The sequence below is a fragment of the Podarcis liolepis genome, assembly GCF_965112155.1.
Source record: "Podarcis liolepis genome assembly, chromosome: 2".
NCBI lineage: Eukaryota > Metazoa > Chordata > Lepidosauria > Squamata > Lacertidae > Podarcis > Podarcis liolepis.
In genome coordinates this window covers 7,004,123-7,025,820 of record NC_139555.1, presented here as the reverse complement: position 1 = coordinate 7,025,820, position 21,698 = coordinate 7,004,123, and the positions used below count along the sequence as shown (strand labels likewise).

Here is a 21,698-nt window from a genome sequence, read left to right as displayed (position 1 = left end):
TTGGTACTCAGACAACTTGGAACCCAAACACTGCAAACCTGGAAACAGGTGTTATGGTTTGCGAACTTTTTCCAGAAGCTGAATGTGCTCTGTTTTCATAGAATCATAGAATAGAATCATAGAATCATAGAGTTGGAAGAGACCACAAGGGCCATCGAGTCCAACCCCCTGCCAAGCAGGAAACACCATCAGAGCACTCCTGACATATGGTTGTCAAGCCTCTGCTTAAAGACCTCCAAAGTAGGAGACTCCACCACACTCCTTGGCAGCAAATTCCACTGTCGAACAGCTCTTACTGTCAGGAAGTTCTTCCTAATGTTTAGGTGGAATCTTCTTTCTTGTAGTTTGGATCCATTGCTCCGTGTCCGCTTCTCTGGAGCAGCAGAAAACAACCTTTCTCCCTCCTCTATGTGACATCCTTTTATATATTTGAACATGGCTATCATATCACCCCTTAACCTCCTCTTCTCCAGGCTAAACATGCCCAGTGTTTTGAGTGTTATGCTTCCGATTTGAGTACAGTGGTACGTCGGGTTAAGTACTTAATTCGTTCCGGAGGTCCGTACTTAACCTGAAACTGTTCTTAACCTGAAGCACCACTTTAGCTAATAGGGCCTCCCGCTGCTGCCACGCCACTGGAGCACGATTTCTGTTCTTATCCTGAACAAAGTTCTTAACCTGAAGCACTATTTCTGGGTTAGCGGAGTCTGTAACCTGAAGCGTATGTAACCTGAAGTGTATGTAACCCGAGGTACCACTGTACCACACTTCCGTTTCGGGTGTTATGCTGAGGTCTGTCTTCTGTTTTTGCTATTTATTTCACATTTTTGTGGCTCTTTTTTGTTTTTGTGACTTTGTGGAACCCAGTTCAGCTACTGATTGATTGATTGATTGAGTGAGTGACTGCAGTACATTATTGCTTTAATTTTGTGTATCAATGGTCTTGTTAGTAAAATTCATGTTAAATTGCTGTTTTAGGGGTTGCTTTTAAAAGTCTGGAATGGATTAATCCATTCTGCATTACTTTCTATGGGAAAGCGTGCCTTGGTTTTCGAACGCTCTGGTTTTGGAATGGACTTCCAGAACGGATTAAGTTTGAGAACCAAGGTACTACTGTATATGGATTTGGTAAACTTGGAATATGTTGGCACCAACTGCAATAGCTGGAGACTTATCCAACAGATATCTACCTACAGTGGCATCCCTTGTTACATACAGGCTTCCAGATGATACCAAAGCCAACCAAATCTGGCTCTATGCTGATCGCAAAAAACCAAATCAGAGCAAGAGAAAAGCTTCCTGCCATCCCTCTGAGATGAACAGTTTAAATCCATTTCACAGGGCTGAACAATTGCCAAAATGGGAAAACACACATTTTCCAAGTCTTTTTTGCACAAAAAGCCTCCGTTTTGGTTCAGCTCTGTTTAGAAAAGGTGTATATTTCTTACAAGTAAAGTATTTTTTTTTGGGGGGGGGGTTATTTCTACTGAAAGCACTATTTCTAGACCAAAAACCAAAACAGGAGCATACCGTATTTTTCGCTCTATAAGACGCACCCAACCATAAGACGCGCCTAGTTCTAGAGGAGGAGAACAAGAAAAAACTTCTCTCCCTCTCTGCACAGCGCCCCTTCAGTGAAGCAGCAGGAGAAATGGAGCTCCTTCCGTTTCTCCTGCTTCACTGAAGGGGCGCTGCACAGAGAGCGAGAGCCGCGCAGCGCCTCTCCATGGCTTCAGGGATAGCCATGCCAAGCCTCTTCAGGGGAGGGGGAACATTCCTCCCATTGCCCTGAAGAGGCTTCACGTGGCTATCCCTGAAGCCAGGAGAGCAAGAGGAATCGGTGCGCACCAATCCCTCTTGCTCTCCTGGCTTCAGGGATAGCTGCGCAGCCTGCATTCACTCCAAAAGACGCACACATATTTCCCCTTACTTTTTAGGAAGGAAAAAGTGCATCTTATAGAGCAAAAAATACGGTAATTGGTGCAGGCCTACATGTAATGCAGCTTGGAATCAATATTATGCAAGGAATAAAGGAAGAAAAGAAGCAGAAAAGAGGAGAGGACTGTCTGAAAATGATTGTTGCATGCATATTATTGGCAATTGGTTTAATTGTGCAACACTTTATGCATCTAGTCCCAGCCCGCCACCAGCACCCACATATTTTCTACCTACAATGTTTTCCAAGAAGAAAATCATGATTTTCATGACATCTCTAAATAAAACTTGCTGGTCCAAAACTGAGAGAAACCTTTAGTCAATTGGAAAAGTGATCAGAAGCCCTAAGAATCAATTTGAAAAGCATGGCCCTTGGACAGAAACATTTAATTTACTCTCAGCTGTTGTTATGAAAAGAACAACAATAATATCTTTAAAAGGAAATTTCACAGGTTTTAACTCTACAGTTAAATATGTTGCTGGCAAATTCTGGGGTTTTTTTTGGTTGTCGTTTCCCTTGGGAAACATTGCCATTGTGTAATAACGACAGCCTCATTACTTTGCTTAATGACTGATGGTGTCAGGGGATATCTTTTCAAAGTTCTCAAACTGGATCCTGGCATGTTTCTCTTGCTTCAGTGAAAGTAAAAGTAAAAAATCTTCCAACCTGCTCAAGAGTAATAAAAATAAAGATCTTAGGAGCGGGAAAGCAGATCTAGGAAAACATCCAGATGGCTTTATTTTTAGGAACTGGGAATGCCTTCTCATACCAATGGTTTAACCTAAATGACCCTGAACATCTGGATTGTTGGGATGATAGGGTCACCTGGATGATCTCCCAGATCTACAACCCCATTCTCAAGATCTTTGTTCCACAATTTGTGTCTGCTCTGCCAAATGGATGTGAAAGATACGGTGTCAAAAATCCCACCTGCCTCGTTCTGCAGCATCAAATCACCCACTATTCCACCTGGCAATCCAATTCCTTTTTTATCTAGGTTGGTGTGACCTTGAGAATACTTACTTGCAAATAGGGCTTATGACAGAGATGGCTGCATCTATGTATCTTTTTTATTTTTAAGACTATTCACAGGTAGGTATATTATTATTTATCCATTTTTATTTACAACTCCTAAAATTGCTAGGTGAAGAACAGAGGGTGCTTATCTATCTATCTATCTATCTATCTATCTATCTATCTATCTATCTATCAGCTCTCTATCTATCTATCTATCAGCTCTCCATCTATCTCTCTTTCTCTCTCTATCATCTATCTATCTATCTATCTGTCTGTCTGTCTGTCTGTCTGTCTGTCTGTCTCAAACCCTGCCTGAAGCCTTACAATCTGATTATAACAGAACAAGATAAGGAGGGAAATGAAATGAAAGTAAAACAATGGCTGACCAAATAAATGCATCCTTAAGTCACTTGTGAATATACTAATAGAAGAGGAAAAACTGACTGTTGGGTGGGGAGTCCTAGAATCAGGAAGCTGCCAAGGAAAAGGAATGTCGGCAGGAAATACAAGTACTAATATCAGGCTGGTATTAGAAGAGCGCAGACTCCAGGAAGGAACAGAGAGAAAGAATAGCTGAATGCTGTAGGAGGAGTGAGACTGAAGGGTAAGTAGACTACATTTACACATAATTAATTACACATTAAGCTCCCTTTGCTTCTCATGTTTCCTTTCCATTTGGTTGAACTTTGCACATTCAGCCAACATGCATTATCTAGCAATCAAGCCAACAATTGGAACAGGACATTAAAATACGGTTCACAAAACCAAGTCTAAAATTAGGGGTTTTATTTGTTTCTCAAGAGAACAAATCTCTTCATGCATTGGCAATCTGATATTCAGTGCCCAGCTGAGCAGATCTCAACAAAAGAGGAAGCTCAATGCTGGCGCAATGAGTTTGTGGCCATTGCTGTTGTGCCAGGACCCTACTATGCCGTATTTACAAAGCTATTGTACTACCAACCTTACTGCATGCTTGTGAAACATGGACCACTTATAAACACCATCTCCAACTCCTCAAAAGATTCCATCAATGGTGTCTCCAGAATTGTTTACATATCACTTGGGATGACAGGCAAACTAAGAAGTGTCGAAGCAATGATTCTTCAACATCAACTGTGTTGGACTGGTCACGTTGTTTGGATGCCCAATTATCGTCTTCCAAAGCAACTTCTCTATTCTGAACTTAAAAATGGAAAGCGTAATGCTGGTGGTCAACAAAAAAGGCCTAAGACAAATCTTTTAAAATGTAGTATAAACACCAACAATTGGGAAACACTGGCCTGCGAGCGCTCCAATTGGAGAACAGCCTTTACCAAAGGTGTCATGGACTTTGAAGACGCTCAAACTCAGGAGGAAAGGAAGAAATGTGCTAAGAGGAAGGCACATTTGGCAAACCCTCACCATGATGAACACCAGTCTGGAAACCTATGTCCCCACTGTGGAAGGACGTGTGGATCCAGAATTGGCCTCCACAGTCACTTATGGACTCACTGTTAAGGCGAAGTGAAGAAGAAGAAGAAGAAGAAGAAGAAGAAGAAGAAGAAGAAGAAGAAGAAGTCTTCTGCAGTGCTTCAACAACACTGGCATTGCTGAACTCTCACCACATTTTCTCCTCAATTCCTATGTTGTGCAACCATGCAAGTGCATGGTTTTTACTTTAGATAATAAAAATATGTATTAGGGGCAGTGGTGGAAGCAGTCTTCTGTATGTCAACCAAAGGTCTGTTGGAGAATTCTTGCCTCTCGAGCACAGGACAGAATGGTTATCTTTCATTTTACAAGCCCTCTAGAAAAAATATAACTCTCTCTCTCTCTGTTATGACATCTCATCTCAATACAAGACTATCTGTAGTGGATACAGATGTGAAGTATAAAGGTGTAATCTTTGAGGGGTGCACAGAATATGCAGAAAGATATGAATTAAGAGACAAGGAGGAGAGAGATGCTTTATAAATATGTCCACCAAACACGTGAAAGATCTAGAACAGGAGTGGGGAACCTGATCATGGCCCATGGACAGGGATGGTGGGAGTTGTAGTCCAGCAATATCTGGAGGGCCACAAGTTCCCGATACCAGAGAAAGAAGAGAAGACTTACTTGTTACGGAAGGCGTCCATGGCATCCAACACTTCATCAAGTTCTGAATCCAGCTGTTCTTTTTCTGCATCAATTGACCGAACCTCTAGGTTCAGCCTGTTCATGTACTGGTCGTAGAGGAGTTTGATATCCAACTCAGAAAGGGAGTTGTCTTGTTCTTTCAAAAAGTTCCATCTCGTGAGAAGGACTTGGTTGTGCTGTTCTAGGCTCTGGACCTGTGAGGTGGTCAATAAATGGAAAGATTAGACTACGGTGATCCCCTCTTGTCTACCTTTCATCACCAATACAGGAGTTACTATATCCAAAATAAATCCTCAAAATTCTTATCCAGCCTTTTGATAAAGCAGCAACAGCAACCCCACCAACCCACATTACACCTATGTTTTGTTGCACAGTGCAAAACCATTACCCCAAATTATATCAATAACGAACATATAAAGACATCCGAAATTAACACCCTTTTATTGTGTGGGTTTGTTTATGTGTAAACTTTTGGATCCCATCCAAGACCAAATAGTCTCCTACTTGTAACGTAACTATTTCATTTAAGTATATTGCATTGTACTGTACAGGCAGTGTTTTTTTCTTTTCTTTTCAGGGGGTACTCAAGGTTACACAGTACCGACACTTTTGGGGGGTTGTTGTTGTTGTTAAAAACTGTGGCACTTAACATAACATAACTTAACATAATAAAAATTATTTATTTAAAAAACAAACAAACTGTGGCACCTTTCTAGAAAACCCCCTACTGTGTACACGTAATGTACCATATTTTCCGCTCTATAAGATGCACCAGACCACAAGATGCACCTAGTTTTTGGAGGAGGAAAACAAGAAAAAAAATATTCTGAATCTCAGAAGCCAGAACAGCAAGAGGGATCGCTGCACAGTGAAAGCAGCAATCCCTCTTGCTATTCTGGGATAGCTGTGCAGCCTGCATTCGCTCCATAAGACGCACACACATTTCCCCTTACTTTTAAGGAGGGAAAAAGTAAGTCTTATAGAGCAAAAAATACGGTACGTCCATTATAGAATGGCATGATATTTTCTTTTTTTTTTTTGTTTTATTTGCCCCAATCTTGGTATGGCTCACCCATCACACAAAATGGGAGGCATGACCCTAACCTGCAAATAGAGTTATATGTGCTGCCACTGTGTGCCTTCGTACTTTCTGTAGTTGCCCTTGAATGCAAAGCCATCTGTTTGAAACCCTTTTGGGGGTGCAGAGATGAGGAGAAATGAAGACAGCAGCTTTCAGAGTTGCTTAGGAGCTGCAAGATGTGCTTTCCACTCTCCAATCCCTTACAAATCCAATCACTTTCAGCACTTCCATGGCCTCGAGGATCTGATACCTCTCTTCCTCCCTCCCTCCCTCCCTCCCATACCTGACAATATTCAAGATAAGGAACACTCAGACTAATTAACATTTGTGCATTTACCTAGATCTCTGCCTAGCACACCACACTGTGAATATTTCCAGGACCATTTGTCTGTTTCGCTACAGTGTTACTTGCCTCAAAAGTCTCTTCAATATCTGCATCAAATACTCCTTAAAGTAAAGATAAAGGCAGCTTGGCTTCGTGTTTCGTGAAGCACTTCCAAGAAACTTTATAGCATTTTTCAGATTTTTCAAAAGCACTAATTAACGGCTTCTCCTTCCGTAGTGCAGCTCTCTCCACACAAATCCTGCAGCTGAGAACTGCCAAAGCCCCCATCACTGAGGTTTCGTTTCAAAAGATGTAGCGAGCATCTTACCCAAGAGGGTAGTACCAGAAGCCTCTGGGCAAGTTTCTGGATCGATATATTTTGAAGGTGTAGGCACACTTTCCTCCATAGGTGTGAGAACTATGCCAAGAGCAAAAGCCCTTTCTCTCGTGTGTTTTTTTTTAAAACCTCATTTCATTCTAGAACTGTACAGAATGGAAAGGAACCAGAAAGGAGGAGAGACCAGAGATCAATCCAGCTGATTTGTGTGAGAGAGCCAGTCACTTCTGGCTTCTGGCCACACAGCCACCTGAACTTTACTGTACCTTGCAACCAAGCTGAAATGTGTGGTGACCTTGATGGTATAGTAAAGCATGCCTCACTGTACAACAGGGTATTATAAGTGACTGTAGACAACCTACAATGAACTTTTACGTGACTGCCTGTAGTAGGTATGAGTTACTCGTGCGTAAACTGCCGCCTTTCTAGGCTTAATTGCCTTGGTTAAACTGTTCTGACTGCACAGCCCATCTCCGCGTGGCTGCCTCAGTCGCTAGCAGAATCTGTCTGTGGGCGTTTCTTAAACCTTTTCCAGCATAGAAGCTGTCTGACTCCCAGTCGCCTCCTCCTCTCACTGCGCGGGAGTCTTCTGCGCAGGGAGGGCATGGGTAGTGGAGGACCTGTGCTCTCCTCACTGATGTCCAGAGAAGAATCCCGGAGCTCTCCCTCCGCTTCCCCCATTTGCCCCCCTTTATCCCTGGTGTTGCGCTGATTTCCTTCCTCCTCTACCGAGCTGCTTCTCCCCCTGGTGCTGGGTCCTTCGCCCGCAGAATCTGGGAGCCTCCCCTTCGCCTCTCGCTCTGATGTCAGTTCCCTGACACTGCCACACCACAAATAGGTGTCCTAAGCCCTTCCAAAGTGCACAATGATAATAATCTGAATCCTGAAATACAAAATAGCGGATAGTTCATGGACAGGAAAAAACCAACAACCTTCTCATCCTTTGAACCTCATCTGAAACTCAACTTTTCAAGAGTACAATGTGAGGGGGTAAATACAAACATTAGATCCATGCTTCCTAGGTGAAAAACTTCTGGGAAATGATATATAATGAGATGAAAAAAATGTTGAAATAAGAAACCAGAAGCATTTCTACTGGGCATTGTAGAAAGTGATGTAAATAGAAAAGATTTTAAGCTGTTTTCATATGCAACGACGGCAGCAAGAATATTATTGGCACAAAAATGGAAGCTAGAAGAATTACCGACAAAAGAAGAATGGAGGATGAAATTGATGGACTATGCAGAATTAGATAAATTAACAGAAAGAATTCAAAATCTGTGGGACCAGAGATTCACAGAAGATTGGAGTAAATTTACGGACTATTTGAAAAGTAATTGTGATGATCAGATTACGTTTGTAGGTTTGCAAGAAGTTTTTTGAGGTGAATTTTTTGAATTATTGCAAAAATAGATAAAGGAGAGGATGGTTAGCTAAGATATTTAAAGGCAATATGAATTTAAGAAATGCAGAAGAAGTGATAAGAATGGTGGATCATCAGAGGTGCTGATGGAAGTCCAAAAATAGATTGTATAAGATGTGAAGTTTTGTGGTATGTATTATAATTTATGTTAAAAATTATTCAAAAAAAATCAAAAAAATCCATGCTTCCTAGCGATCCATTGGGTTATCACAATTGGCTCACCAATACAAATTACATAAGATTCTATCCAGTGCTCAACCTGCTTAGAACAGACCCACTGAAATTAACAAGCACGGCTTACTTAGGCCCATTTATTAAAATGGGTCAGCTCTGAAAAGGTAGACATCTGTTTTGCAAACAGAAGGTTCAGGTTCAATCCCCAACATCTCCAGGTGAGGCTGGGAGAGAACCCTGTCTGAAATCCTGGAGAGGCACTGCCAGTCAGTGTAGACAATACCGAGTTTGATGGACCAGTTCCCCGTGCTCCCGTATTTATAGAATTACAGTTGGATGCAACCCATAATTGTTGGTTGGGCTAGAGAATATAAAAGCCATGAACCAATATCAACTTGTGCATGTCAAAGAAGAAGTTATGGACAGGCACCCACAATTTCACTGGCCAGAGTACCAGAGGTGAGTGCCCCTTGGTCTCTGGTGAGGAGGAACAACACCCACCAGCCACCCAAAGACTGTTTGTTGAAGGGAAGAAAACGATACAGGTGTTTGTCTTACTGTTTCTTCCTTTCTCCCAACTGCATTGTAAGGGAAGGGCAACTTAGCCTTCCCACTGTACTTGCTCAAAGCTTGAGCAGGAAGAAGAGTCTTACATCCAAGTTTGGATGAGATAAGGAATTGGCATGAGGCTGAGGAACACTTGCTGTTTCTTCCTTCTCCCAACTTCTGTGCAAAGGGCTTGGTGGAGAGGTAAGGATGTTTATCTCTTGCGTGTATCAGATAAGGTACAGCAGGAGTGTCACTTTCTGCATCTTATCTTATGCAAATAAGATGCCTCTCTTCTTTGGGGTGGGGGCACAATTTCATTCCAGCTGTGCAAGTTTTCTTACCACTGCCACACAACTGCGGTTTTCAGTAATCCCATGCCGACGTCTTACAGCTGCTTCAGTCTACAGTATTACTTAGTCTGGGTTCAGATTTTGAAACCCACCACTGCAAAACAACCTAAATGGGGTTCATCGGTAGAATCAGATAAGCAGAATCCAAGCTGTTTTCAGCACAGATCAGTGACTAGCAGAGGGTGGATCTGTCAATGTTGGTTTATCTCAGTTTCTCGTGTATCCAGTCTTCAGTTCATTTCCCCACATTTCCACATCAGTTTGAAAGTTTTTAAAATGAAAGATCCTCATGAAAATTCACCAGTGCTTTGGAGTACATTTCTTCTAATATACACATTCTTGCATGCAATTTCTCCCAGTATAATGCATTTCTGTATACACATTTTCACCTGATCCAGAAAAAATGTATACATTTCTCAGTTGGAGAACTAAGTCATAAAATTCAGAAAAGTGAGAATTCGAAGGATTGCTTTATTTCTGTTCAGGAAGTTTCAATTAGGTGGACTCACATCCAAACTCAGACTATTTTCTCCCCATCTGTATCAGGGACGTGACACCACAAACTGAAGTGAAAGGAAATCAGCAGAGGTGACATGGGCTTAGGTAGCCATGACTGTGCATAGCTAAATCAAAATCCATTCACTGGGTCTCCTCAAAGTTGCAGTTCTACTTCATCAAACATCCTCCACCTAGTTTCCCCCTTTCTTCTCCAGGGAGAAAACGAAGCCCCTAATTTGTGAACATATTGCTACGCAGCAAACAATAAAAATGTATTAAACAAGCCTCTATAAATAACAACCCACTGGCAGTTCTTGCATTCAGTTCAACAGATGAAGATTTGAACAAGTTTGCAATGAGTCAAGAAGGAAAATGGCAGCCCCTTCATGTCCACATTTCTTGATTATTGGCTTTAGCTCAAGCTGCTGTGCTAACAAGCCTGTCAACCTGTGTTTAGAGAGTATTATCTTTCTAAAGAGCATCTGCTTCTCTTTATCCAAAGATTGCATATGATAGAGAATTCACCCCCTCTTTTGGCAACCTCTTCCTTACTTAATTACCACCATTGGTTCCTGCTTCCAATGTTTGTTTGGAACTGCCAATGAACAACCAAGGAGAGATGTCTGATAGCATTATTATACAGCACCTAGAGGCTCCAAAGGAGATGGTTGTCCTATTGAGCAATCTCTCGTACAGGCATAAAAGGAGCACAAGTTCAAAAACAGCTCCAGTTAAAGAGAGACACAAACTTGGAAGGAAATGGAGTACGCATATAGACCAAGAGAAAGAAAAAGGAGACACCTCCAGAGTTAATTAATCTCTGCTTTGTGAATCCAGTCTATGATCATTATCATACAGCTAGCTGATTTATAGAAGATAAAATTCAGATTTTCTGAGTTTCTAGCCAAAGAGTAGTGCATTCTGTGATGATTGAGCAGTGACATGCCCTTACTTAGGCAGTGTGACATTCTAACCCTTGCCCAAACTTGATGCATCACTGCTCTGTTATGCTTTGGGTTTAACAGCCTTAATATGTGGCCTGATTCTGGCATGAAAAACTCTCCCCAAATGCTTCTCTGAATACACATAGCTGCCTTGTATGACTCAGGCTGCTGGTCTGTCTAGCCTGCTGGTAGTAGATCTACAAGGCTCTCCAGCGCTTCAGAGAAGGATGCTTTGAGTGTTGCCACCCAGTACGGCCAAGCAGTCTCTTTTCATACCAAACAGCCCTGTCACCTTAATTTAAGTGTTCACCTTAATTTAAAGGCAAGCCACAAATGAATCCTCAAAGTGCCCTGGGTGGGCAAAGTATTGGAAGACACAAGATTTACCCACACTGGAAGAATGGCAGATGAAGGTGATGGATTACATGGAATTGGCAGAAATGACTGGCAGAATCCGAGACCAGGGAGAAGAGGTGGTGGAAGAAGACTGGAAGAAATTTAAAGACTACCTGCAGAAATACTGTAAAATGAATGAATGTTGAAGGGATGTTGGACTGAAAATAAGCGGTATTGGTAAAAAGATGACTAAGAATATGTAAATGCGGATTGACAATGGTTGGAAATATATAGCTATAATAGGTTAAGATAATAAGTAAAGATAAATGATGGTAAGGATTTGCTGAACTAACTATGTGAACTGGAATACAGAAAAGGGGGGTGTGAGCAAGTCAGGAAATAAGTAAATGAAAGATATGACATGAAAATATTGATTGTTTTTCTCTTTTTTAACTTTCTTCTTTATTGTCTATGTATTTGGTTTTCGTATTTTTTTCCTCTCTTTTATTATTGTTATTCTTTTTTTATTTTCCTATCTACAATTTTGTAATTTTTATTGTCTGGAAAAGTTTAATAAATATTATTTAAAAAAAACACAAAACAACAACAAAGTGCCCTGGGTGGGAAACAACCCCATTTCAGTTTCATTTCCAGGGTCAAGGCACGGAAAAGGAAGCAGCGTTGCTTCTTGGGAGCGTTTGAGGTTTCAATCAGAAAGGAGATTCCACCTTTGAGGTTACAATCTGAAAGGAAGAATTTTCTGTTAGTAAGAGCTGCTAGACAGTGGAAGGTACTGCCTCAGAAGGTACCGGGCTCTCTTTCATTGGAGGTTCTTAGGCAGAGGTTGGGTGGCCATCTGTCATGGATGCTTTAGTTGAGAATCCTGCATTTCAGGGGGTTGGACAAGATGACCCTCAGGGTCTTCTTCCAACTCTACAATTCTGTGACAATTCACGCAGTGCGGTGGCAAGCTGATAGTGGCAATGCTGCCCCAATGCATTTTGATGCTCTTGGCAAAGAACAAGAAGCCCCCACACTCTCTGCTCCACATACAAAAACCAATAGAGCTACCACCTGAATCCCATTTCAACACTGGCAACTGGGCAGGGCAGTCTGCTCCTGAGAGCAGCAGCTTATCTTACAGACTACTTGATCTACATGTCTCTGGTCTCCAGCAGCTCCCTGGTGCTCCCTGTTCTCCAGCACCTGCTACCTGAGGCAGCTCCCTCACTCCGTCTAATGGTAGGCTGGTCCCTGGCTGAAGGCTTTCCTTTTGCTTAATTAAGTTTAAAAAGATAGACAGACACCCACCAGCCAACTTGCCTCATAGTACGATTCCTCCCTCCACCTGAAAGGAATCATGCAACCTATTTCTTCTTAATTCAATTTTTAAAGCAGCAGAAGGGATAACAGTGAGATGACTGACAATGAATAGAGGTACAAAGTAAAAGGGAAAGTGATTTTGGAGCAGGGTGGGGAACTAACTGGAATTTTAATTAATTAAAGGAGATTTGGGTAATCTGGAAAAAGGAAATTAATGGGATAATTTATTCGGGGAGATTTAGCTGGAATGCTCCAACTACTGCACAATTGCACTCATTTCACACGCTAGCAAGGTTATGCTTAAAATTCTACAAGGAAGGCTCAAGCAGTATGTGGACTGAGAACTCCCAGAAGTGCAAGCTGGATTTAGAAGAGGCAGAAGAACCAGAGACCAAATTGCAAACATGCGCTGGATTATGGAGAAAGCTAGAGAGTTCCAGAAAGACATCTACTTCTGCTTCATTCACTATGCAAAAGCCTTTGACTGTGTCGACCACAGCAAACTATGGCAAGTTCTTAAAGAAATGGGAGTGCCTGATCACCTCATCTGTCTCCTGAGAAATCTCTATGTGGGACAAGAAGCTACAGTTAGAACTAGATATGGAACAACTGATTTGTTTTTCCCAGCAGTGATGTATGGAAGTGAGAGCTGGACCATAAAGAAGGCTGATTGCCGAAGAATTGATGCTTTTGAATTATGGTGCTGGAGGAGACTCTTGAGAGTCCCATGGACTGCAAGAAGATCAAACCTCTCCATTCTTAAGGAAATCAGCCCTGAGTGCTCACTGAAAGGACAGATCATGAAGCTGGGACTCCAATACTTTGGCCACCTCATGAGAAGAGAAGACTCCCTGGAAAAGACCTTGATGTTGGGAAAGATGGAGGGCACAAGGAGAAGGGGACGGCAGAGGATGAGATGATTGGATAGTGTTCTCGAAGCTACCAGCATGAGTTTCACCAAACTGCGGGAGGCAGTGGAAGACAGGAGTGCCTGGCGTGCTCTGGTCCATGAGGTCACGAAGAGTTGGACGTGACTAAACGACTAAACAACAACACAATCGGCTTACTTTCTCTGAAATGTAAGTAATTATTTGAAAATTTGCTTCTATACTTATAACCCTGCTACTGTTACATGAGGCTGGCAGAATTTCACCAACCATTTCTTTCCTATGAAGCTGGACTATCTCATCGCATGGCTAGTGCCCAGCCCTATTACGGCTGCAGAAGTGAAGTTGCTTGATGCCACACTGGAGACAGGAGAATTTTTTCAACACTGACATGCTGAGACTGGGCTTAAGTGCCAACCCCAAAGCGATTCTGCCTAACACTGTGATACTGCAATGTAGCTGAAGGGCATCATGTACAGTTTTGCTGGTGCAGCAATGCTGAGCATTGGATTACAAAGTCATTTGTATCATGCCCATTCGGCGAGGGGGGGGGCAGTATTAGAATGAATAGTTTCTATGGTAATTTTAATGTCCAAAATGCGTTACAATTCTTTTATCTCCTACAACAACTCCTGGTGGCAGGCATACTCATTTTATACATGGCGAACAGAGATTGAGAAAGACTGGCTTGCCAAAATAACCCAGGGCTCATCCCTCCCACTTCCCGAAACTTAAAGAATTCCAGCCAGGCACTTTTGCATAAAGACGTATGAACTGGCTGGTCTCAGATATAGCACACAAATCTTGATCACAAGAGGTGGAAAGTGGGCAGGGTGACTTCTCCAATCATAGAAATAGCTGTCCACTAAATCAGTGATTGGCTGGTTCAGCTGATTTGTTTCTGTTCTCCATGTGAGCACTTGTGTGCAAGAAATGATTATAGGAAGTGGCCTCCAGGGAAGGAGTTGCTACAATCTGAATTTAAGGACCCCAAACTACATGTTAGGAAGAATGTGCATCTTCTGCCAGTGAGAGCTACAGCTACGCATCTCCTTCCTCTTATACTGCCTGTAACATTTAAAGAAGATGCCTGACTCAATGGTGTCATGCTCAGTTTCCCCCCCCCCCCCTGCAAAAAAGGCAGCAACTGATGAAGGGGTGCTGTGGCAGGGAAACTCTGAGCATCATCTATTGTGTTATGCATTTTCTAAAGATTGCAGCCGATCACCCTTTTCCAGCATGGTTTCCTCCAGAAATTTTGGGTTACAACTCCCATCAGCCTTAGCCCAAAACATCTGGAGGGCACCAGGTTAACGAAAGTTGTAGTAGAGAGGCATGGGAGGAAAGACTTTGATTGGCAGCTGCCTTTCAGTCCTTATTAACATGTGCTTTGACTTCCAGACCCACAAAAACAATGTGTGTTGCAGAGGATTCTGGTGAGGGTTGTACATGCAGGCTGGTGTCCAGACCTGCCCCTGATGAGCTGTGATTGTACCCTAAAGCATTCCCAGCACCCTCCCTTGTAGCTTTGTATTCCAGGGAAAGATCTGCAGTGGTGGGCAAGCTGCCTTTCAAGGACAGCTGTCAACCATCGTTCTTTTCTCATGGAGTAATCCCAGATACATCTCCATGGAACCAAGGACCAACACAATTTGACACCATTGAGGACGATCACTTTGGCTCCCAGTGTGCCTCCTGTTTCTTCAGGAATGAGTTTAAAAATCCATATATGGTCAAAAAGCCAGATCAAAGTTCAGTTGCATTTGTCTCTGATAGCTCACACAACAGAGAACATGCCTGCACATTTATCCATTTGCATGTCATAAACACTGGGTGTAGTATTCACATAACTGAGGAATAAACAGTGTCTCTTAAAATTAAATCACAGTGGTGCCAGTGTGTGTGTGTGTGATTTTTTGGTTTTAAGATTGGCACTTGCTGCCTACATTAGACACTTCAGTGAAGCAATCCTTGAGGAGATTACCATCTGTTTACAGAACATGAGGGCTTTGCAGGAACCTGCCTTGGGTAGTTCAACTGTTTCACTTTGAAAACAACCTTCTGCCTTGCCTATGAGGTCTTAGTATACCACAGGAGAGAGGTGGTGGGGAGATAATTGTATGCTGCTGCAGTAACATTTCTTCTTCAAACTTCTAAAGGCTTTCATTCTGGTCAAATCTAAAGGACGTCTCCAGTGATCTATGAAAAGTATCCATGTGCTTTTCCCTGCTGAAAGTACCAAGGAAGATCACTTGGTGTTTGCCTAACTTCATAAGGCTATATGTGGTGCCTGCTAAAGGACCTTTCTGTCATCAGAGGTAAGGCCTTATACCTATTGTACACATTGAGCAGAATGTGCTGGAAGATAGAGGTGTTTGCATCAAAAGACCTTCTGCGCTTGCCAGTTCATTTCCATCTCCAGTTAAGGTCCTGGTTTGGGCCTTCAAAGCCTGAAATGGCATAGGTTTGAGTATCTGAGATACCATCTTCACCTCCATGAAGCTGCCCCTCAACAAAGATCGTCACAGGCCCTTCTGTTCCAGATGCTGTTGCCCTCTGACATCAGGCAAATCATGGCTAACAGAGAGAGAGAAGGTGCCTTCTTGGTGATAGCACCAATATTGTGGAACTCCTTTCCTAGGTACTTACTATATTTTGGCATCAGATAATGGCTGTTCCATACTCTCAAGCACTAGAACCCGGGAAACCAGATTCTGCGTTCAGCCATGAAGGTTCTAAGGTGACCTTGGGCCAGCTACCAGCTGTTCGACTAACCTATCTCATAGGGCTGTTGTGAGGGGGGAGGGACCTATGTATGCCACCCTTGTGCTTCTTGGAGGAAAGATGGAATATGCATGCAATAAATAAATATTAAGCATTTTGATTGAATGGTTTTTTGGGGAGCTCATGGGTTTTATTCACCCACTGCCTTTATTTTTTTGCATTATTAGTGCATGGACTTTATTAATTTGCTGCTTCTGCTGTTTGTATCATGTTTGTAGCATTATAATTACAGTGGTACCTCTGGTTGCAAATGGGATCCATTCTGGAGCCCCGTTCGCAACATGAGCAGAACGCAACCCACTTCTGCACATGTGCGTGACGTCATTTTGAGTGTCTGCACATGCGCGAGCGGTGAAACCCAGAAGTAACCCTTTCCAGTACTTCCGGGTCGCCTCGGGACGTAACCTGAAAAGATTTAACCTGAAGCGTCTTTAACCCGAGGTTTGACTGTATTATAGTCCTGGTGATTTTGTTAGGCGCCTAGAACAGTCTGCAGAAAAGCATGATGAATGAATGAATGAAACCTTTTCTTAAATCCACTTCAGACAGTAGGGTGGTATGTAGGGGACAAGTTTTTGAATGCTCCCTCCCTGAAGTAAACTAGGACATCAGGAATATTCTCTAGGATTTGTTAGTTTATTACATGTTTGGAACTTTTAACTTTGGAATGCATTTGAGAACATGGCACCCCACCACATTCTGAAGTGGTGCAGTCTAGAATTCTGTTATCTTATATCTCCATGCCTCTATCTCCATGCCTCTTTTATTTCCAGTGCTAACAGTGAGGGATGAAGGGCTAGTTAGAGGGTAGGAAGGGATGAATGAATGGCAACTTTTGAGTCCTCTTTGCTCTTCTCTTCAAGTCGTTCAGATGCTAATGTAGCAGCTGAGAAGGTACAAACTATGAAGCTGAACCTATCCTGCTGACTGAAAACTTGTTTAATAGACATTACCTTCCCCAAGAACCCATAGTTGCATACAGTGGCGTAGCGTGGGTTGTCAGCACCCGGGGCAAGGCAAGTAATTTGTGCCCCCTAACCCGTGGATTTGCGCCCCCTAACCCCCAGATGTTGCACCCGGTGTGGCCGGCCCCCCCTGCACCCCCCACGCTACGCCACTGGTTGCATAGCTGCATGTTGGAGGGTATGTAGTTGCTGCAGCTCTGTGAGTGGGATGGTTATGATCTTTAACAGAATTCTCCTGAAACTACAATCCCCATAATTCCCTGGGAAGCTGCTCAACAGAGATCCTCAGAAGGGCATTTTTGTCACCCTGGGGGCCTTTCATGCGACTGTTTTGAATGCACTAATAGACAGTTGTTATCATTCGTCACATAACACCTAGTCATCTCCTTTTAAGGAAAATGGTGGTTGCATCACATTTCATCTCCGCTCTGACTGATTTTTTACTCTATGCAACATGAATCATATCCAAAACATATATTTAAAGGGGAAAACACAGCTCTCGGGATTCTTTGATGGAAGCCATGGTATAAATGTGCTTTAAATGTGCATGTGACTCTGGTCACGTATTACATAATGCCTGCAATGTTACTAGACATAGCCACTCTCCCCATGTGTCTGCAGGTTTGTGACCTTTTGTTCTGTTTGCAAATATTCCCTCCCAACCCCATGCTTCCTCTTCTGTACCATCCCACTGTGGGTGTGTTTATGTAGCTCTTTAAAAAATGGTGGGCCACTTTGAAGGCTATGGAGGGACTGGAGCAACCCCCCCTATGAGGAAAGGTTATGATGATTGGGCCTTCCTTAGTTCTGGGGGGCGGGGCGGGGAAAAGGCAAGTGAAGGGGCACATTATCATAAAAATTATGCATGCTATGGAGGAAGTGGATAGAGAGAAGTCTATCACCCCTCTCTCGTAACATTAGAAGCAAGGGAGCATCTGGTGAAGGTCAATGGTGGGAGCACAGGCAAAAGGAAGTACTTTTGCACAGAGTCTATAGTTAAATGATGGAATCCACTGCCACAGGAAATGTCAAAGGCCACCAACTTTGACAGCTTCGGAAGAGGAATATAAGGAAATCAAAGACGTGGAGAAAAAGGCTATCAGTGGCTACTTATGTTGGCTATGTTCTACCTCAACTGAATACCAGTTGCCAGGGATCACAAGCAGGCAGGGTACTGTTGCACTCATGTTCTGCTTATGGGTCTCCCACAGGCCTCTGATTGGCTACTGTGAGAACAGATGCTAGACTAAATGAACCATCAGCCTGGACCAGCAGGGCTCTTGTTGATGCCTAGCCATTATCGCAAACCTAATTATATTCCTTTGAAGATGTACACTTTTAGTCTCCTAAGCTGGAGAACCTATTTGTTCTTATTCCATTTATTAAAAAAACCTGTAAACGGCAACCATCCACCACCCCGTAAACACACAGATCAAGGCTATCCCTACCTATTACACCTGAGGACGGACAACAGTACTTCACAGCTGCTGTTGGCTTTGGACTAGTAAGACTAGAAATAAAATCTTGGAAGTTATATTGTGTGGCTTTAGATACTGATAGTCTTTGGACTGCGCCAGAGCTGTCCTGGTACCTGAAGCAGAGGACTGAAATTACAGCAATTGACAGCAACATACACAAGTGATAACTTGCCACCTTACAATGGTACCCTAAAGCTGCCACATGAAGCAGCCACCTAAAGCAGCTCTCTCACACTGTCTTGCACATTGTTCAATACAAAGAGAGGCGTCATCTTACCTTCCCATTCAAATAATAGTATACAATCTTACCTTTCCAATTAAGGCGGCGAATTGGTTATTGAGTGTCCTGATCTCATCTTTCTCCTTGGTCTTTATCTCCTGCAAGGAGGGATCTATATCCAGGTGTAGCGGTGTCAGAAGCCGTTTGTTGACCGAAACCTTTGGGTAAGAGCAGCGGCTGTGTCCGGTGAGGCTCGAAGAGCTGAAGTTGTTCCTGCCGGGGCTCACCCCCATGGTGGGGCTGCTGCAGGCCCCATACCTTGAAGAAGGGGAGCACGAACGCTCTCTTCGCATGCTAAAAGAGCCTCCTGGCGAAGCGAAAGAGCTGCTGTTGCTACGGCTCCGGAAGTCCCTCGAGTGGCTACTCATTGCGGCTACAAGGAGGCCGGATGAAGCAGTAGGTACTACGGAGGAAGAGAAGAAGCACACCAGGGAGCAGAGGAGATTTCAATTCCTGTCTGCGCTGAGCTCAGTTTAGCTAATGAATTACAAACACCTGTTCTGCTATGTTCATAAAGTAAGGAGGGTGTGACTGTTGATGTAATCCAGATCAACCTGTTGGCTTTCTCTCTCCCCCTCCCTTCCTCCTTCCCGCCTGCCTTTTGTAGTTTTGTTTGTGAGGTGAGCGCACATGCACAGGCACTTGTGGTTGAAAAAGGGGAAAAAAACAACTCAAAGCAAAAATTACTCACTTTACAACCATCTAGATGCACACACAGTGAGGGTGGAGAGGCTTCCTCAGTCTTAAATGGAAAAAGAGAGTTTTGGAAGGTCGACTGGAAGATCACACAAGAGCAACCGGCCAAGAGTAGAACATGTCAGGATGTTTTCTCAATTATGACCCAAACCCCGAGTGAATCAAAAGAAACACGTGGTAAAACTATACACTGATTAAGGAGTGATTTAACATTTCCAGTTCATTCCTTTTCAGGCTGTTTGAATGCTAAGAGATATCGCAAGGGCCTTCTATCTCCTTTTGTCTAGTAGTTAAAACAAGGCAGTTGTGAGTTCATTTTAAATGCAGCGAAAAATAGTGAAAAATAAAGAATCGTTCCATGCAAGGCTATGGATACTAACCAGTGCTTTTTTTTCTCGGGGGCGGGGGGGGGGGCGGACGCAGGGTTACGCATACCCCTAAACATTTTGTGAATCTAAGTTTGCTTCATTGAGGGGCAGTATTTAATTATGAGTAGGAAAATGAGAGTACCCCTAAACATTATTTTTTTTGGGGGGGGGAAGCACTAGTACTAGCACACAGCCACAAGCCAACATACACTAGGGGTGCTTGGGGAATTCAGTCTCTGCAAATGCCAGTACAAACTGGCCTGATTCGCACCTCTTGGACTAATGTGCAGATTTTGCACTTTCCCAAATATTGCAATAATAATAATAATACAGTGGTGCCCCGCAAGACGAATGCCTCGCAAGACGGAAAACTCACTAGACAAAAGAGTTTTCCATTTTGGAGGTGCTTCGCAAAACGAATCTCCTATGGGCTTGCTTCGCAAGACGAAAATGTCTTGTGAGTTCCTGTGGGGATTTTTCCCTTTCCCCCCTTTTTTCTAAGCCGCTAAGCCGCTTATCAGCTGATCCGATAAGCTGATCAGCTGCTAAAAGCCGCTAAAAGCCGCTAATAGCGCTAATAGCGCTAATCCGCTAATCCGTCAATGGGCTTGCTTCGCAAGACAAAAAAACCGCTAGACGAAGAGAATCACAGAACGGATTCTTTTCGTCTTGCGAGGCACCACTGTAATTTATTATTTATACCCCGCCCATCTGGCTGGGCTTCCCCAGCCACTCTGGGCGGCTTCCAAAAGGATATTAAAATACTGTGATACATCAAACATTATAAGCTTCCCGAAACAGGGGTGCCTTCAGATGTCTTCTAAAAGCCTGGTAGTTGTTGTTCTCTTTGACATCTGGTGGGGGGGTGTTCCACAGGAAAGGCGCCACTACCAAGAAGGCCCTCTGCCTGGTTCCCTGTAACTTGGCTTCTCGCAGTGAGGGAACTGCCAGAAGGCCCTCGGTGCTGGACCTCACTGTCCAGGCAGAACGATGGGGGTGGAGACGCTCCTTCAGGTATACTGGACCGAGGCCGTTCAGGGCGATGCATTTTTGGCTCAATTAAAGTGTCAAAAGGCATTTTAAAAAATAGTAATGTGAGAAATATAGATTAGATATAGATATATAGATATAATATGCACATAGCAAAATGCAAAGGCTAACCAAGAGTACATATTGTAGTGCAGCCCGCCACAGCACTATGTAATACTTTGGCTTGTGTGGTGCACTTGCCACAATTAGAAGGTGCTTATTTTTCTGGATGAAGATGCCATTTCCATCTCATGCATGTGATTTCAGCGGCCACAATCTGGCGCACCTCTATGCCCAACATCTCTTCCTGTTGAAATTAGGTGGTTCAAGTGGGTCTAACTCTGCGCTGAGTTTGTGACCATAAGCAATTAAGTCATATCCTCCAACATTTATTTAATGAAAGTAGGAACACCCAGTGCTATTTTTCTAGAAAAAGAGGTGCTGGAATTCACCAAGAACTCTTGTTCTCTTATAATGGCACACACCTGAGAGGGGCCAGAATTGTGTTTCTGTGAGTTCCAGATTTAAAAAAAAGCACTGGGGAAATCCTATTCCATACCCTCCAACTTTTCTCAGGTGAAAATAGGGGAAAGTGGGACATTCTGGGATTAAAACAGAAACCAGGACAGCTTCTGTAAATCCAGCATTGTCCCTGGAAAACAGAGACACTGAGAGGGTCTGCTAAGTGCTTGGAGATTATTAAGGGGGACAGCCAATTACACGAAGGGTAAGCCCAGCCAGAGCTACACTTAGTTGGAGAAGCTAATCTCGTTCCGTCTAGCCCTTTGTAGTACAAGAAA

The 21,698-nt window shown here is 43.2% G+C and overlaps 1 protein-coding gene and 1 long non-coding RNA gene across 2 annotated transcripts in view; one reads left to right on the top strand and one right to left on the bottom strand.

Moving 5' to 3' along the window:
- Positions 1–19,822, bottom strand: part of LOC310697694 (uncharacterized protein) — a 48,254-nt gene extending 28,432 nt beyond the window's left edge. Inside the window, exons 1-2 of the mRNA XM_083484398.1 lie at positions 18,835–19,822; positions 5,051–5,265 (exon numbers count right to left, since the gene is read on the bottom strand). Coding sequence (XP_083340524.1) covers positions 5,051–5,265; positions 18,835–19,173 — 554 coding nt within the window. The 5' untranslated portion in view covers positions 19,174–19,822. The remainder of the gene's footprint in view (positions 1–5,050; positions 5,266–18,834) is intronic.
- The window catches only part of LOC310698527, a 51,317-nt gene continuing 42,933 nt past the window's right edge, over positions 13,315–21,698 (top strand). Inside the window, exon 1 of the long non-coding RNA XR_014521580.1 lies at positions 13,315–15,616. This is a non-coding gene — a long non-coding RNA (uncharacterized lncRNA). The remainder of the gene's footprint in view (positions 15,617–21,698) is intronic.